The 20,069-nt window shown below is 39.7% G+C and overlaps 1 protein-coding gene across 2 annotated transcripts in view; it reads right to left on the bottom strand.

Annotated features, from left to right (window-relative positions):
• Positions 1–20,069, bottom strand: part of GABRB3 (gamma-aminobutyric acid type A receptor subunit beta3) — a 191,267-nt gene that overhangs the window by 24,547 nt on the left and 146,651 nt on the right. For both annotated transcript variants that reach the window (XM_075057625.1, XM_075057626.1), the window contains 2 exons: positions 5,783–6,003; positions 171–253 (listed from right to left, as the gene is read on the bottom strand). In XM_075057625.1, coding sequence (XP_074913726.1) covers positions 171–253; positions 5,783–6,003 — 304 coding nt within the window. The remainder of the gene's footprint in view (positions 1–170; positions 254–5,782; positions 6,004–20,069) is intronic.

Below are 20,069 nucleotides of genomic sequence, written 5' to 3' on the forward strand. Positions count from 1 at the left end.
ATATTTTTTTTTTAAAGTAAAATAAACAAACAAACAAAAAATCCAAAGGGTGATAATTACATGATTCACATAGCGTTTATAGACACCAGTGTAAATACTACACAGTTCTATAAAAGGAAAACTGCCCCATATCTGAACTAGGTTTTACTTGCATTTTCTTATGTACGTACAGCTTTCTATTTCCAGAGTACAGTTTTGTTCATCCAATGGGTATCTTCTCAAGTCCATCATACAAGCTGCAGTGGTTGTGATTCTGAAATACAAACATCAAATAGAATTACTGTACAGACAGTAATCCAAGTTTTGTTGTTGTTTACTTTTCAAAGTGAGGACTCTCTGAAGAGTATCTTACAATAATTGAGAATCTGGTCCATAGTTTTACATTGAGCAGCAGCTTAACACAACAGCGGTTACACTGACTGCAATGGAACAACTCACTGTGACTTGCCCTTATGCAACCAGTCCCTTTGGGGTTCAGTGGACCTATCTGCATATGCAAATATTACACAAACATTTGCTGAGATTAGAAAATATGACTTTAAATCAGAAAATGTGAAGTGAAAAAGTCTGCTACAAATGTCAAAATGATCAGAGCTTTGTGAATAACTGATTCCTTGGTTTTGTGGCAGCTCTAGAAAAAAACTGAAATGTTGAAAAAATGTTTTAAGTCCAGCAAAATGCTTTGTTTCAAAGTTGAGTATACTTCTCAAGTTTTCAAATTTAAAGAGGATTTTATAATGAAGTGCCGTATTGAATTTTAAATTTTCTCCCCAAATAACAATATATTTTTGCTTCTCTATCTCCGATGCAGGCAATTTAGCACACTAAGGATGAATTTGCAAAACATTTCACTAGTGATAAATCTGCATTTTTCATCACACTCTTGTATATCAGGAGTGTCAACAATACACATGCACAATCAAAACAATTATACTAACAGCTTCACACAGCATTGGCACTTTAATTTTAAATTAATGGATTTATATATTTGTACTAACTTTTAGACAGATATAACCATATGCTCATGATTAATCTTCAGTGTATTTCAGTGTTTTGCTGAATCACAGCCTTCATCATTTTCTTTATAATGGCTTCATATAAATTTCAGATTTAAACTATCTTCTGGGCCTGACTAGGTCCATTCCTTCATTCCTTACTGATCCTTTTCTGATATAAACAAGAGATGGACCTTGTACACAATTAGTTCCTAAATAAAGAATATTCTGGTGATAATTTACACTAATAACACAAGAAGGGAAATACCTTAAATGCACCTCTAAAAGCTGGAACCCTCAATGTTAAGGTTTTGTCCATTTCAAGAGGAGAAAAGTAGTCACGTGCCTTTCTTCACCTCTTTCACACAAAAAAACCCCTGTGTTGTTATGAATGCCCTATCCAATCTCCCAGAAAAAGAAGGAAAGAATGCTTATCCTTAGTGTATAGGTTATTTCAGATGGATAACCACATAATATCCAAAGGAAGGGATTAAGACCATTACAACTATCTCATAGGACAACAGAGGCCACCCTTCACTGACTGAGAAGGTGCTTTTGCAAGAAAGTATTATCATTTTTTTGCACAGGGACAGACAGTTCTATGAGCACAAAGGCAAGGAATGAGCTAGGAGAGGAGAAAGCTCAAGGATCTGTTACTCAGCATATCTTCTCACTTGCGTTCTTACCAATGAGAAAGGCACACAGCCGATCTTTGTCCTTCCCAGCCTTATCTACAGCATGATCATGTCTCTGCCACTGCTGTTCACTCTGAGGGTCCTCTAAATACCTTTATGTCAGTTCCAGAGGCTTTCAGGTACCAAGTATTGTATCACAGGAGGATATGTAAGTCAACCTTTCTCCAGCCGCCTGTTGGGAGATGCTCAGGCTCCTCTCTTAATGCATGCCCCAGTGGGCTGGAATAGTTTACATACAGCAATTCCTCAGCTGCTCTGCAGTTTAGGGGGACGTCGTCTTCTGCAATCAACATTTGCAAGTGCCCTTCCGGACCCTCAAGCAAGGTGCTAGACACAAGGCTACTAATTATGGAGATGAAGGTCTCCTCAATATGACGACTACTAGCAGCTCTAGCTAAGTATATCAAACTAGGACTAGCATAGGGTTTTAGAGGAGAAAACTTAGTCTTAAATCTGTGATCATTGATGAACAAGGTCTTAGCAGTGATCAGCTTTACAAAGCCATACTGATTGTGCAATCCAATCAATCTTGCTCCTGAGTCAACTGATAACTGTGCTCAAAGTAAAACATGCAGGCACACTTGGGCATTGCTGCTATGAGGTTTCTATCCCATACTTTGGTACATCCCCCTGCACTGACCTAAGTCTCATTTAAGATCCTGCAACAGAATCCACATGAGCTAAGTTGATAGAAGAGGGAGTGTGGTACCAGGATCTTAACTATTATGTTGTATAACTAGCTTTAAATGCCAGCCAGCCAGAACACATGCACTTAAAAGTGGTTAATTTGAGAGAATTATTAAAAATTATGCAGGTGGCAAACTTGCATTCAACTTACTAATTGCCTTATGACTTTTTAAGGAATGTATTTTTATTTTGGCCTATTCACATACCGTAATGGTTCTGTGTCACAAGTTCCAGTACCAGAAACTGCACCTTCTTGCTCAAGTAAATTTTTACACTATAGCAAAATGTATGTTTTTAATTTCATGAATATCCACTAGAAAAGAAGATACAGCTAGATATAGATAGAAACAGATTTACCCCATTTACTCGAAGTAAGTTGCATGCTCAGAGGTCCCTCCTGAATGAACGTTCAAGCAACCAAAGTTAAATTGCACAAATGCTCACCAAGAGCAAATGTTAATTGCTCAGGCTTGTGCATGCTCCCAAGAAGAGCAGGTTTATTTTTTATGGGATGGGATGCTGCCTGACGCAGCAGGACAACAGGGTTTCAAGAACTCATCATCACAGCTGTGACAGAGAAACAATTACGAGCCAGACAAAGATAAAGTGGTACACAGATACACATACATTTTGGGTGAAAGCAATACACAAAGGAAATATATTTAATTGTTTAAAATTCCCTACTTCAGTTATCTTGCCTCTGGATATAGATTCTCTTATCCTTCTCTGCTACTTTATTACCAGGTTGATTGCCTTTGATTGTATTGCTGTATTGTACAGGAACCCCACCTGTGATGTGCTGGGAGGTGCTGCACAAACAACTGACAGAAGGATAGTTTCTGTCCCCCAAAAGTTTGCAATATAAATCAGGCTAAGCAATATAAATACTTCTTATGTGACTAGCTCACAGTCCTGATGGCTAATTTGATCCTCATTTCATCTTGATACAGAAATATATTCATCCAAAAAAGAACAGAAATAAGGGCGCTTGCCTTGTCTGACCGATGACAACTAACTTTTTTACCTTGCAAACATCCATCATGTTTTATATATGGGTGATAACTACGTGAGTCCTTTCAGATAAAATACATATATTCTTCCACTCTATTTATTTATAACATTTAGCATTGTACTGCCTAAGAACAAGATGTCTATATACGGCAAACATACAAGCAGTCAGAAAGCCTCTATTTTTGATACCCAGCCTATAATGTCATTATTTCTTTTTTGGTCTATTATGAAAAAAAGCTGTTGTATCATCATATTGTTCTGAACAAAGTGGAACAAAGTCAGTATTGTGCCCAAAGAAAAAAATTCCCCAGAAATGGGTCGAACCTCAAAAAACTGCTGTCCCCTTCCCCCACTCTCATAGACTTTTGCTGTGGTAGCAAACTGCTTCCTCTGAAGCAGAGAGAAACCTTGGATAACTGAAGGTCAAGTCTTTCAAAACTATGATAAATCCTACATTGTTCAGAAGAGAACACAGAGCAAGTGCGGCCTCGGGATCCCTTTTGTTATATATTTTTTGAGTAACTGGTTTGCTCCATGGATAGTCTATAAATGGTTGCAACCCTCCAAGATTTCCCCTATTATTCTCAGTCACCCTGTGTTTTGTGGCTCATAAAACTCCAGGTTCTGGTCTCAGCCCACAGGATGAATCATTGCCTCCAGGCTGTGGCTTGAGGCCAATGCCATTGGGATGCTCTGAAGCCACAACACAAGAAGATAGGTTAGCGGTAGAGCAACACAAAGCACAAGTCTTTAAATCGACAGAGCTAAGGCTGATATTTTCTTCCTTCTGTTCACAATGATGTCCTGTATTTTGCCAAGATTTAATTTCAGACGGTTATCCTTCATTAACTCAGCGGCTTCACACCATGGATATCTGACCCTGGATGTTGTGTGCTTTCAGAGGAAAGGGAATGGAAAGAAGTGTGCCACACATGAGCCACTGGTGAAATCCCTGCTAACCAAATACTATCAATCAAGTGAAATGCAATCTGCTTGCAGACATTTACATTTTGCAGAAGAGGAAGTTAACTTATTCAAATACACTCTTTTATGACAGATAATCTTCACCTGAATGACTCCAAATGTTTTTACAGTGTGACAGAAAGACTGCTATACCTTATTACAATCACAAGAGTTCTAATCTCTATCATTTTTTTATTACATTGCTTGTGGGGTTGGTTCTTGAGATAAAGGAAACAAAAATATCTGGCATTATTTTTTGACATTTAACTACTTGTGGAAAGAATCCTAAACCTGCAGTGTTCCATACTGGGTCAACAGCACATGAGATGAAAGCCTCCTTTTGCTAAAAACAGTTAATTATAGAAACAATATTTCCTGAACATCCTAAACTTCTTTAAAGTTTCATAATAGGCTGAGTCTATTTTTATTTTGTCTGGAAAGATTCATCCAATTATAGCCAATACATGACATGTAATAGGAGTTAAAGAGGTGAGGGGCCAAGACCCAAGTCAGGTAAAAAGTTCCAACTGTTGATAAAAACCAAAAGCAGCTAAAATAATTATATTAAACATATAATCCATCTGCACCACTTTTCAGTTCTCAATCATTTTTATACTAGGGACTCTATCGTGCACTACCTATGGGCAGCAATCTTGAGTATGATCTGTGCTTAAAAATACAAGAAACTTCCAATGATGGAAATGGAGCTTCCACTGGCAGACTTGTTTTCCTAGTACATTTAAAGCACTGGAGCAAATGGAGTAACCTGTCCAAGGAAAGCAACTTTTTGATACTACTGAGTCTTCCATTAAGATTTTTGCTAGTGTAGTTAAGCTTATTAAGGGAAGGATTTTTTTGGTGTTCCTAACCATAAAAGCTATGACAGAAAACAAAGAAAACACAGGTCAAGCCTAAAATGGGTAGAAAGTAGGATAATGTAAGGTCACTTTGTACCTCTGATTTGAGATACAACACACTGCAGTGCTGATCCCTGCTTGAAGAAATCACTGAAGGTACCCATAGTCATGGTCTTAACTGTGGCTGACTCGATTCAACCAGGGCTGCTTGTGGCTTTTTCTTTATCAACTACAGACACATCAAGAGTCAACATAAGCAGCCACATTCAATCTTACCGCTTGTATTTTGGACAAAATTTTCAGGTTTACAATTAATGCATGCCTTTCTGCTTCCTATAGCCAGTGGGCTTTCCAGATATGGTGACTCTACAGAAACAGATAAAACCTGACTGAAGGCGCTTCTGGCAAAATTAAGAAACATCAAGCGTGTCATTTGTTTTCTACAGGCATCTTTCAGAGTTACAGGGAAGGTTACATAATACACTACCCAGTGTTTGTAATAACCTTGTACCAGGAAGCAAATATCAACAATACATAACAACAGTGATGAAATTTTCATCATGAAGGTACAGACCTGAGGCCGTAAAGCACCGTTCCGTCCGGGTGAAGGCGAATCATTCGATTCTTCACGGTAACGCCATGTACAAATGATTTCTTGTCATTTAAGAAGTAAGTGTCAGGCACCCAGAGTTGATCTGCCACTCGGTTATCGAGTGTGAGGTTGAGAGGTATGCCAGCGTAAGCCAGCCTCTTATCTCTCCAGTACTGTTGAAAATACATAGTCAAAGTGTAATCCTGGTGAGTAAAAAAAGAGAAGCACAACAGTCAATCATACTTGGTGTAACTAGAAGAATTTTTTTCCCTGTCACTAGCTTGTTTTGCTGTTGGTTTAATTTAAATATTTTTAAAAAAATGCCTAATAAAAACATTAAATATTCCTATCACTTATTAAATTCTAATAATGCAAGTATCACTCTAGCCTAAGGGAGCTTTTCAAGTCTTAAGATACTCAGCTAGTATTGTTATCTTTTGCCCTGCTCCTCCTTTTCTTTCATGTATTTCCCCTGACACCTACCTGAAATATGATGTTTGTGGAATGATAAACAAGATAATAGGAAAATACTGTCATCTTCCATTTTTTAAAAATGATAGATGAATGGAAAAACATTTGAAGTATTTTGAAGCAGTATGCAAATTTCTGTCTGAAAAAATAAACTGCGAAGATGTTGTTTATATGTGTACCTTTGTGTGAGACTACATCTTGCAGTAACATCAAGATTTTCTCATCAACAGGTTACATTGGTATTTAGAAGAACAGTAGATTGTAGTGAAGTCCCACCGATGTCAATGTTTGGTTTTCATAATTTTGTCAATTAAGGTTCATGCTGTCTGCTATGAGCTGTGATCACTAACATAAAAGCCTAAACATGGATACAGAAGCCTGAAACACCCATTTTAAAATTCTTTATTTCATTTCAGAATTTACTAACCTGACTTGGTCATGTGATAGTAGCGCCATATTTAACAGTGAAAAAAATGAGACCGTTAAGTATAGGCCGTTAAAACCCTGATTTTCAAATTACAGAAGTGCTCTAAACAACAAAACTCTTCATGAAACTCTTCACAAAACACTGAGAAATTTATGTGATCTCCAAACACATTTCAATATTTAGCAGCAGGTGTGCAAGCCACAGGATACCTGCATTTGCATCTGGTTCTACAAGCTGGTGATGCAAAAGCCCTCAGGCTTGCTGCTTGTTCAGGAAAAGGATGTTCAGGCTTTCTAAGTACGGCTGTTGGGAATGGTCCATTCTTGTAATGGGTTTCATGTGAAGACAACCCAATTTCAGGCACTGATCCTGCCCTGCTTCCCTCAAGCACTACAGCTTTTCCTTGAAATCAAATGAAACCTAAGCATGCCTTTCACACCCGGAGTCTTTGCATTTGTTATTCAGTGATTCAGTCTCTTTAATGAGGGAGCTGCTATAGCTTTAAGAAATCAAATTTAATTGCTTAGAAAAATAAATCATTATAGATATCAAGGACAAGCTGTTCCTATTTTAGGAAACTAATAGGAGACCTTTGAAAACAAAAAGGCCTGGTGATGGGAGAAAGGAGCCCGCATGGAACTGCCTGGAAGGAAGCTCATTCCTCAGAACTCAAATCCGACACGACTGCTCAGGAGAACGTGCTCTGACCTTTTTTTCAGAAGCTTTCTTTGGTGGGACTAACGGTCCCTGCTCACCAGGGAACGCGGTACATGCTATACTGGGTGCACCTGCATTGCTTCCATTAGCACATCAGGAAGACCACATCTCTCCTCATGTTCTCTGCAACCAATTTTCTGACACTGATGCATTAGAACAAACATCCTCTACCAGCTCTGTTCCACCTTAATTAAAGCTTGTTTCTGTTAACATTCAAAATTTGCTATGTGCTTGGCTTCTACAATGGTTTGCACAACAACGTCAAGAAATCAGGGATTATAAAAGCTGTGGACACATAAGCAGTACACCAAAAGCTCACTATGTGTAAATACACAGTATCTGCACAAAATAATGCTGAACAGAAATAAAGAAATGGGGTTGCACTGCACAGCATTGAAAGAAGTGAAACAGCTAGCACCAAGATATAAGAGAAGCAGGACATTTGAACACAAGAGAACTTTAGGCTAGCCTCCTTTTGCCTTTGGCTTGAGATAAAATACATGCTAACAGCCAATGAATGGATTAATTAACTAGCTAAGTAGAACATATGTAACAATACAAGCAGGAATAGTCTGTAATTTTATTTTTAAATAATAAAATTTACTATGGCATGGAACAACAGAGAAAAAAGTTTACAAATTACGCACAGAAACAGCAACATTAAGCAAACATCAAGAACTTTCATTGTCTTGACTGAAAGACAAGCTTCCAAAAATTTATCCTCTACAGTACAAGTTTCATTAGTGCTTTCTCAATTAACCTTCACTTCTTATTTCATCTTAACTTTAAATAAAAACCCCCTATCTGTAAGTCTGCTAATGTATATGACTATATTTGCCTGCACTGAAAGCAATGATACCCTGAAAAGTTACTTTAAAAAAAAGTACATTATTGCATGCAAAACAGCAGCTCATTCCCAGTTCTTCTAAGTATCTACTCAGTATCTACTAACGAAAATGCTCAAACAGCATCTTCTGCAACAGCAATATACTACCCAGATGCACTGACATGTTTGCCTAACCCCACTCTCTGCACTTTGAACAACAGACATGGCAGAAATAGAGTGCCCAAGAAAGCATGTGTGCTACCACACACCTTGAAGGATCACTGTATGTTTGTGCTCTGCCAGTCTCACCTGCTCTGAAGATGATGGGATAGAAAGAATTAATATGAACCATGCTTGTTCACCATCACAGTTTTTCCAATCATGTCAAAGCAAAAAGCAGCAGCAAACTTGTAGTAGAACTGTACTGAAACGGCTTGTTTGTGCGAGAAGCGATAAAATGAGCAGGAAAGGCCGGTTCCTGAGGGTGGCTCTACCAAAGTCACCACCAGCAGAAACTAAGCTTATTAAAACCATAAGGATGTCAGCTCTTATTCTTTGATTAATTTTCTAAGCTTTGTACCCATAAAGGAAGTTTTCCTCTTTTCTATACTCCAGAGGAAAATGCAAAATTTGTTTGAGTGTAGACTGGAAAAAATGCACTATGTATTTGTCAGGTAAAATGAGAAAATGGACTTTTACCCCTAGGTAAGTAGGCTACAAAGTTTATTAAGGGCCACTTTCCTCCAGGGGAGCTTATGAGGACTAGCTCTGATACAGAGGTCAAGAGGGTACATGTCTAATCTAGAAGAGATTAATCCCACTACAGCTACTGTATTAGGGTGCTGTTATATGTCAAAGATGACACAGAGCTGCCAGCTTTAGGAAATTCTAACTACTGCACAGAGCAGTGCACAATTTTCTCAGCAGCAAAGACCTTCATAAATCATTTTTTTTTTCCCCATACAATACCATGCTACAGTCAAGGTCCCCCTTTGCCCTCTCCAGTTTCTCACAGTAATAGGCGCTTCAGGTCAAGCATGGTAACAAAATCATTCAAAGCCCTGACAGAAGGACAAACACAGTGCTTCTGAAGTACAGGAGAAATGTCCTCAAAATAGGAAAAGCTGGACTGCACAGGCAACATGAGCTTTTTTTTGTGTATTCAAAGACCATGGAACATCTTACAAGGATAAAGAACGGTGACAAGCTTTCTTGACTTTCTAGCACTGCAACAATGCCACTAATGTAATGTGAGGGAAGGCACACAGAAGGGTGTGCTGATGTTTTTTCAACATAGTTTTCCCTGGGGGAAAAAAACCCCATACAACAAACAAAAAAACCCCACCTCAAATAGTAGATAAGACGTGGGAAGGAATTTAGATACAATGGTAGAGGTTGATATCACAACTTAAATAGAGTATAATATATCAGTGTTCGTGTGTATTATCTGTGATTTCAAAACATCTTAAGAATTATAGAGACTCACAAATATTGTATATGCTAACCATGTAAATAGAAATTTTAAAGCATTTTCTACATGATATTTGTCTCTCCACAGACTGAACATACCATGTAGGAAGCAAGTATGATTTAACTACGAAGCCACTTCAGACAGGCAGAATGTATTATAGTATGCTACTGTACAGTACCTAATGCATTGACTATAGGACTAATGAACGATAAATGCTAATATGCAGTGATACTAAAAGCAAACAATAATTTTTTTTCTACTACAGGGTTTATCCTTAGCTTTTCTCTCCTGCATTCAATAAAAGGGAAAGAAAAATTTAAAAATACAGTTTGCTCATCAAAATAAAATTAACAACTTCATAGCAGCAATAATGTTCTAAAATTGACTATTGCTGTTTACAGTCTTACTGTATTATGTATCAAGGATGTTAAAGTTTTCCAGTAGCTGTAAAAATGTTGTTTCTTCAAAATGACTGCTAGACAGAACACTACAATTAATAATTATGATGGAATACTGTTAATATGGCAGTCAAGCAAAAGAAATTATTCATGCAAAATTAATAAATATATTGAAAATTAACGGAAATATTGGAAAAATGTATGCAAAAACCAAGTATTCCACTGCTTGGGAAGACAGCCTTGTATCTACTTGAAACGTGGATTCCTGTTTTAGATTTGCATTTGGATGTAAATTCACATCCTTGCTTTCTTGACCAACAGACAAATGTGATTATTACCATCAGCTTTTGGATTATTTATTTTTGATCGAGTTAATAAAGTAAATACTCATTCAGTGGATAAAAAGATGTATTGAAAATCCATGCCTTAGTCTCCATATAACTTCAAGGTCCCTTCCCTCACCTTCCACAGACTTTCAAAAATTAGATATGGCTGCTGTAGTATAAGGAGCTATTTCTGAAGCATTGATGATTGGGTTAAATTCTTCCCAATAAGCCCAAAGTGAGTTGCAAAGCCAAACTGATAATCCTATCCTTTGACAAAATAGCTGTAAAACTGTCCCCCTACCATCCACAGAAGAGACATGACAAATAGATTCATGCACACATTAATTCACACAGCTAAAAATGAATTTAATAAAGAGATATTCAGAAAGGCTAACTTTAGGAAGTCAGAATTTACCAGCAATACTATTCAGTTGTGTGAGATGATCACTTAAACATTTTTATCAGCATTTGAAATGTTCTAAAAGCTTCAGCAAACTTCATATATAAAAAACAATTATTAAAGAAAAAATTTACATTATATTTTACCTGTTGACATTTTTATTTTCCCAATGTCTAAACCATACATTACTTATTTAATTGTCAGGGAATGGAGAAAATCACCAAAGTCTATTGTTCTGCAGAGTCTTTTACAAGAAAATTGCCTGATCAGAACCTTTCTGGTGTTAGATATAGTTCATGAGCAGCCTCAGTGAAGGAGATGTGCACACGCACACAGCTGCACACATATCCCCTCTATGCCACCAAAACACCTTCCTCTAACATTTCTCGGTCTACCTGCTGCTATAGTAAAGATTCATCTCACCTATAAGATCCTGACTCGGGCTTCTCTCTGACACCACTCAGAAACCCCACAACAGTGACAGGTTGAAAACATGGCACATATTTTCCCAAGCATGTGGCTAATGTACTCTTCTGTTAAGAAAATGCAATGCTAAAGCAGCTCAATTACACTGATTTCAGCGTGACCCTCCATACATCCATGTTGTCTTGGTATCCTCTGTACCAAATTACCATGATTTTTTTCCTCTTCTACTGAAACACACAAGGATGGTGCTATAAATAGATCTAAGGAAATATTTACACTCCAAGAACCCACTTGATGCTATAAAATAGTTTTCCAAATAAATGTATGATTGCATGGGTCTTTCCTGCCCTCTCATACCCTCTGGCACAAGACTTTCTATCTCCACTGCAAACAGTGTCTTCTCCAAAAAGCCTGTCCCCCACCGAGCATCTCTGGGTGCTCCGAGGAGTGTTGCCATATCAACCAGATCTCAGCATTCTGCAGGCAAAGGGAGCATGGTTGACATAGCAACCGGCCAAAGCAGCTTCTCCCCAGCTTTTCGGGGACAGGTGGTGGTCACTGCAACAGAAGAGAAGCTTCTCAACAGGAATGAAGGGAGCAGCTGGGCCCCTTCCGTGGGTACTGCCCCGCGGCACCTTCCTGCCACAGCCACAGCAGCTTACTCTTCAAAAGCTGGGTATTGGCTTTTCTGTCTATGTGTTCCTCAGCCCACAACAAACAGATGGGGATGCCTTCCTACTCTTGGGGTGTTCTCTCATCCGAACATCAGAGGACACCAGCTGACAAGGAAGCAAGTGCCTGGGCTGAGCTTTGGTAGGCAAATACAGAGAGAGAAAGAACAAAATTCCTGCAAATATTTCAGTTCAGGGATATAAGTCCAGACAGTAAGAAGTCAGTCTGGGCTATTTAATCCCTGACAGATGGGGGGGGTGGAAATACTTAAATATGCCTTCTCTGGTTCAGCGTATCACAGGTATTACAACACCATAGGCTTCTCAGTAATCAGGAGCTTCTATTCCCAAAGGACTGATCACAGAAAAACTAACATACACCTTTACACATCAAGGGTATCATGCTCTCTGATCTGGTGGCAGAAAGCTAGCTAAAAGAAGTAAGGTCCTTCACTACACCCTTGAAAATCTGTCCAAAGGTTGTGCAGCAATTTGCAATCAAAATCCACTTGATGATGGACAGATAGAACATAAAATTCAGTATCTGATGGAGCCCTCCTAAAGAAGAGGAATAGAAATGTCAAATGTTTAGGTGCTACACTTGAAAACTCTAAAAGAGATCAAGTCAGAAAAAAAACCCCACCAAATATCTTTAAAAAAAAGACTTATAAGAAAGAAAAATAATGCTAGGCTCAGTGAGGCACTGAGCTTGCTTCATGAAGCACAAATTTATTTATTTTAGAGCTGTTGGGACCTCAAGAAAACAGGTACATTTAATTGCACTAATTGAAATCCTGCTAACAACCTACAGGGAAGAAAAAAATCAACCTTTATCAGCTGTCAGCTGGTTCCCATGATTGAGGCAGCTGACCTTAGAGAGATGGGAACTGACAACTAATGGATTGTGCCTCCTACACAGTAGCAGGATGTGCCACCAGTGAGTTGGAGAAATGAGCTAGTGCCCTAAAATCTTAAAGGTATGGGATTTTTTTTTTCCAGTTATTAGATATGAACAAAGGCTAAAAAATAGGGATCTACCAGGCACCCATTTTAGAGAATGAAGGACTTCTCACATTTCTACTTTGTTCTTTCCATAAATATATCAACTTTTATCTCTCTTTGGCATTACTTGAATTTCATCAATAAAAATCTGGAAGGAAAAACAAAACTCAAAGAAAGCCCTGTAAGTTGATATTATTTGTCCTATTTGTTCAGGTCTTCCTATTTCTTAGACTATTGCATGCATAACACTTGTAGTGTCTGCAAGGTGTTCCAGGACAGCAGTGATGGAGGTAGTTGAGAGCCTCCATAGCTGGGAATACACAGATGTGTTTTAAATACTGTAACCATAAATATATAGCTCCATACCCTTCTTATTTGCTATGATTGAACATGAAAATCATCCAAAACAATTTTCAGTAAACCCATATTTCAGACTGAAAAGTCTACATAGAATTGTAAAAAGACCTTTCTAAAGGCACTCCAGAACTCATATGATTTTTTTTTTTTTTTTTAGTCACTCCAGAGTTAAATAAAACAAACCTATATTTAGGAACAGAAAGCCAAGGGAAACATGCACTTGAATGAAAACGGAAATACATATCTGTTCACATCCACACTTTTTGGTTAAAAAAAGGAATTTTATTTCTCACTGTGGAGAGAACTTTTTAAATTTTCTCACCTCCCAACCTATTCATTTGCTGACTCTGGGAGCCAGTCAATCTCACCGGCACCAGAGCAGCAAGGCTGACACCCAAATTTCTACTTGCTGTCGGTGATGATCTGAACCACCAGATATTCTTACCGGAAATCCCATTCAAGACAGATGCCATGAACAAAATGCCCTTTGAGAAAGAGAGTGAGAACACATTGGCCATCCAATGTTTTTAAAATGTGTAACTTGAAACGTGATCTGTGTATTTTCCAGTATCACGGCACACACCATTTGGGTGTGCCAGGCCTGGAGGGCTCCCCCAGCCCTTGCTGGCCCGGCCGGACCCCAGGGCTCCCCCCACCCTGCCCAGGGCCCAGGACCCCGTGTCAGCCCCCCCCGGGCTCCCCCCACCCTGCCCAGGGCCCAGGACCCAGGGCCCAGGAACCTGTGCCAGCCCCCCGGGCCGTCAGCCCCTGCCCCAGCAACACTCTGGCTCCCCACAGCCCTGCCCTGCCCGGCCATGGGCCCTACCAAGCCGGGCCCACTCACAGGCCCATGTCGCGGCCCGGCCCTGTCCCGTCCCCATCCCTAGGGAGGTCCCCGGTGCCCGGGGCTGGGGCTGCCCCGGTGCCCCCCAGCCACCCTGCTCCTGGCTGGGAGCGGGACAGGCCCTGGCTGCCGGGCCCTGCCCTGCTGCCCTCCATGGGGAGTCCCCGCCACTGCGGACACGGTGACAGGGTGTCCACAGCAACTGCGGCTCTTTATATGTAAACAGGCAGTTCATTGGGACCAGGATATTGTGTGTTCATTTTTGAGCGAGGAAATAAACTAGAAGAGATTTCTCTGCAATGGCCAAGAGTCAGAAAGGTGATCCGTGAACTGCCCTGCGTAGTCTGTTCCCTTCCCTCTAGACACATTACTTACACTGCCAGCTTCCCTCCCTTTGCCCTTTTACTCTATCAGTAATGCTAAATCCAACTTTACATCTTGCAGTAACAAAATTGGGACGCGTGCTAAGTCAAAAGGAAAACAATGCATTTACTAAAAACTCATTACTGCGGGTAGGATAAACTCGTCCTGTGACATGGTTTATGCTCACAAAACTTGGTAAAGCACAAAATAAATGGGTAAAAAACGCTGCATCCAAGAGGAAATATTACAAGCATATGTGATATTCAACCCTCACACACACAAACCTCTTGCTGTACAGAGACTTGTGAAAGAAGTGGAAAAGAGCATGTCGCCTGCCGGTGCCCTTTAAAAAATTAGGCTGTCAGTGATTTTAAAGGGAAATGTCTTGCTGAGCAAGTGTCTCCCTTCCTGCATGTAATCTGAACACCCTGCAAAGATCTGCTAATAGCTTTTGGAATCAGGGAATCAAAATTTGTCACTGCATAAAAAAAAATGCGAGTGTTTCAAACTGCAACGCTGCCCGACTCCTGAAGCCACAAACAGCATGGTCTAAACTGACATGAAACACATATTTAGTCGCAAATCTTCAAAACTTCCAGTTTTAGTAGCTAGATTTTTTAAAGCGGAATTCTCTGATGACAGCAGGCATTCCCAGGGGTTTGTATCTACTTAGGATACTTAGAGCAAAACTGATCCTCCAGTGGATAATGTGTTGGTTACTTTCCCCTTCGTGTGAACCTCCTTAAGTTCAACAAGGCCAAGTGTAAGGTCCTGTACCTGGGTCGGAGCAATTGCAAACATGGATACAGACTGGAATGACTGGATTGAGAGCAGCCCTGCAGAGAAGGACTTGGGGGTATTGGTGGATGAAAAACTGGACATGATCCAACAATGTGCACTTGCAGCCCAGAAAGACAACCATATCCCGGGCTGCATCAAAAAGCAGCGTGACCAGCAGGTCGAGGGAGATGATCCTCCCCCTCTACTCCACTCTGGTGAGACCCCACCTGCAGTCCTGCGTTCAGCTCTGGGGGTCCCAGCATAAGAAAGACATGGGCCTGCTTGAATAGGTCCAGAGGAGGGCCATGAAGATGATCGGCAGGCTGGAGCACCTCTCCTATGAGGACAGGCTGAGAGAGTTGGGGTTGTTTAGCCTGCAGAAGAGAAGGCTCTGGGGAGACCTTATAGCAGCCTTCCAGTACCTAAAGGGAGGCCTGCAGGAAAGATGGGGAGGGACTCTTTATCAGGATTGTAGTGACAGGACAAGGGGTAACAGTTTTAAACTGAAAGAAGGTAGATTTAGATTAAATATAAGGAAGAAATTCTTCCCTGTGAGGGTGGTAAGGCACTGGAGCAGGTTGCCCAGAGAGGCTGTGGATGCCCCATCCCTGGCAGTGTTCAAGGCCAGGTTGGATGGGGCTTTGAGCAACCTGGTCTAGTGGAAGGTGTCCCTGCCCATGGCAGGGGGGTTGGAACTAGGTCATCTTTAAGGTCCCTTCCAACCCAAACCATTCTGTGATTCTATGGTCCTACAATCTACAGTACAGTACAGTACAGTACAGTAACAATACTTTCCTCAAGGCTATTCTAGGCTATTTTGTGACATCAACACATATGTGCAATACAAGATACCTGCAAAGATGAAAAACGGTGCATGCATTCTGCCGTAGGCTCACTTCAAGTAATTGAATGTAGAATGGGCTACTTGTGTATTGTGACATTCCTCCTAGTGTGGTACCAATGGCAAGGACAGAGGGCAAATATTTTTATTTCCTTGGAAATGTGGTGAAAACATTGAGAACTTAAAACTTGGCTTATATACTTCCCTTACATAAAGTGTTTTTCGCTCACTAGACAGTTACTCTGTTGTATGTAATATTTCTCCTGCAGCAAAATTACTCGTATAAATCTGTGCTAGGTGGACACACTGATTTCAAAGGCACTCCTTGAACTCAGAAGTAAAGACACAGACCAGTTATTTAAAGAACCGGAGTCTTCCCTACCTCAGGTACAGCCTATAACCACTGCTCAATTACTTACCTAATTCATCTACTATTGTTGAATACCTCAGAAGCAGCAAAGTGCATTTAAAGGGCAGGAAATCATTTTCCCCACAAGGCCTTTGGGTGAACAAAATGTGGCTGAGTAAAGGAGCATGAACAAGGTACACTATATACCATTGCTTTCAGCCAGAGATTAGTATTCTGCAGAGCACCTCAGTTATGATAATCAGATGGCCTCCTCAAATATGAAAATTATATCCTTGATCATCTACCTCTGCTCTTGCTCCGGCAGTGCTTTTTCATGCTGGCTAGAGAATCAGTCCTTCAGACAACAGCATAGGGATGAAGGGTTTAGATTCATCAGGAACTGTACAAACTTTGTACAAAGTCTGTACAGCAAAAATAGGATTCAGGGAAAGCTGCTGTAACTAAAAACCAGGAAGGTTACCAGAGAAGAGGATTGAATTAAAGACTATAGGAAAGCCAACAGGTGCAGAAGAAAATCTGGCTTGGAGGATGAATCATAGAGGGGTGAAATTAAAAAAGCTTTATATCCTTGAGAAAAAAATAAGACAGAAGCTGGTAAAACTCATTTACGGCACAAGTTATGCTCATTCTGCACCCAAAAATACCATTTAAAAATAGCATAGAAAAATAAGCAACCAGAACAAATGCATACAAACTACTATTGAAATGCTAGAAGTTTTTAAATAAGATGAAGGAACTAGGTTACCTAGTTTTAAGTGAGAATATTGACCTAATAGAAGCATCAAAGACTTGATGGAAGGAAAGCAGTCAGGGGAAACCTGTAACATAAACTACATAGGCAAGAAAAAGGATGTAGTGTATGTCAAAGAAAGCTTTGCATTAGTTAACTGTACTGAATGTTACACATCATCTCTATGGATTAAGACACCAGGCCTACATAATTATTAGAAGTAAGTTGTCACTGCCTAATCAGGATGACAATGGTGTCAGTGAGGTGCCAAGAGAGATTTAAGAGACAGCAAAAAAACAAATTAGTAATCAGAAACTTCAATCACCCCCACACAGACTGGGTAAATGTCAGGTTGGGGTGTGATGCAGAGACTAGATGACAGGATTCTTGGAGGAGCTTTTGGTGAAAGCTGAAACAAGGCAAGACACTCTTGACTTGGTTCTGAGCAATGTGCAAGTCATGGGTCAAAATGCTGTGATAGAACAACTGCTTCATAACCCTGATGGAATTGGGAAACCGTCTTAAAAATGAGAAAAGTCTAAAATGACATAAAAATAATATTTAATTTCAAAAAGTAAATTGTATAAAAATGAGGCTTCTTGTTTCCAATTTGGAGAAAAGATTGTTTATAGTCATCACAGTATGAACTTCTGTATATCAAAAATAACTGTTGAGTAACAAACAAAACCCAGAATGTTTAAAATTTCAGGTAAATAATTTTACTAGAACTAAAAAGATGTACTTCAAAAGTAAGAATTCACATCCAAAAGAGAAAAAATAGAGAAGAAGATAAACATAGAAAAGCAAGCCAAAACCACATAAGCAATAATTTGCTAAAGGCATAAACACTTATTATAAATCATCAAATGGTCTTAAAGAAAGCCTCGTAGAATAAGAAAGTAGTTCCTGCCATGGATTAATAACCAGGTAAAAGACAAGAAACAAACAACAGAGCCTAGCAGTCAATTTTCACAACAGCAGGAGGACACTTGCAAACCTGAACAGAGATCTGTGCAGGACTCCATTCTGGTCATCATCCTCATAAACAGCATAGACAGGGGATGCACATTAAGGTGCTTCTATTTGCTACAACATTTCTCTGAATAGTAAAAATGAAAGATGTGTTTTCCAAACAGTCTTAATGTTCTGTTTGCTTATTTTGACTTTACAGAATATTAAACTGATCTCTTTGTAAAGTTGCTGATTAATACCGCAACTTTTTTTTTTCCTGAGTGGTCATAGTTAGCTCAGAACCTACCACTTAGTCCATAGTTAGGACTGGTTTTTCCCCATATGCATTACTTTGCATCAGGATTGAATTTTATTTATTTTATCACTCAGGCGTTCAGAATGCTGCTGTCCACAATTTAGTCTCATCCTACTTTTATACTCTTCTTGAGCCTTCACCATTGTCCACAGTTGGAAACTGGATACCAAGAAAGACGGGACTTCTGGTCTAACTTCATAATGCCATTCTCATGTCCTTATCTTCTTGGAGTGTGCTACGAAGTCATTTAGGACTCTGTGGCATTGTTCACGAGCTGATGTGGTTGTCCTGTGGTGTTAATAAGCATTGTGGTCAGGGCTGACAACTTATCATTCCAGGGGAAAAGGAAGTAGAAGTTGTGACCTGAAACACTTACACAATTCATTTTTGATTCAACTGCGTACGAAGATAATTTTGTACATGAGATTTTTGCAAATAGCATAAATATGCCAATGCAGAATATTTAACTGCCTGTCAAAATTCAGAAATTATTATAGACCTACTTCTTTAATGATGTTGAGTGGTAGTTATGTACACTTTAATTTGTCTAACATCTGCTCCTGGCAAATGTAAGCAGATGCATCTAATTATTACCTTTCGATACTTGTATATGCATAGCATGAATAAGAACACAAAAAAATCAGATTTTTGTAAAGTAGAGGGAAAATGCCTTTGAAGCAAATGACACGGCAATGAATCAGATAGCTAAAAATATCTATTTTATAGTTGGGAAGTTAGCAAATAAACACAAGTGATACATTATTCCAAGTGAAAATATTGTTTGACGATGATAGATATATTTAGTCTATGTGAAATTTAAATTACTTTGGAGCTTGAAGTCAGAACCATGTTCTTTCCAATTTAACCTGATTGATAGGGGTAATATTCTTGACCTTACTTTCCAACTGCAACACCATTCACATTTTATTTGAGTGTTTTTTCCATGTTGAAAGATTTTTAAATTGGTTGAAAACCCAGTTAAGGTGGTGCATTTACCCGTTTTAACACAACACAACAATTACACAGATTTCTGGTCTACATCAGGAAACAGAAGTTTAACTACAAATCCCCTGCAGAACGATTCTGCACTCAGTTATGTCTGTCTCCTCAGATTGGGACCTGGGACCTCCAATGTCATAGCCCCTCGTGCAGCCTCTCCACCACTCTCACTATGTCTGGAGCCCTGGATTTTGGGTCGGTTGTTGACAGCGCAGCTCTTGGACTTGCTGCTGTGCCCAGTGACAAACTGCTGCCACCCAGCTGGCTGCTGCCATGCAACCCTACAGGCAAGCAATGCCGTTCACCTGGCGTGCAGGGTCTTGCTGCTGTGCAAGGGAGTAGCTGCCGGCTTTACGTCCATATTTCTGTCAGACCGCTGTCTGCCCTGTCCCCGGCGAGGCTGCTGCTCTGCATGGCAGCACGCCGGAGAGTCTCTGGACTCTTTGGGGTTATCAAATGTATTGCTGAGCGAAGGTGAGATGGGTTTCTAGGGTGATTTGATCAGGAAAAGCTGAACTCTGACAACTGTTGCAAGAGGAACATAACCTCAAACAAATCAAGAAGTCGCACTATTCACACCAAG

The sequence above is a fragment of the Buteo buteo genome, chromosome 25 (genome assembly GCF_964188355.1).
Source record: "Buteo buteo chromosome 25, bButBut1.hap1.1, whole genome shotgun sequence".
NCBI lineage: Eukaryota > Metazoa > Chordata > Aves > Accipitriformes > Accipitridae > Buteo > Buteo buteo.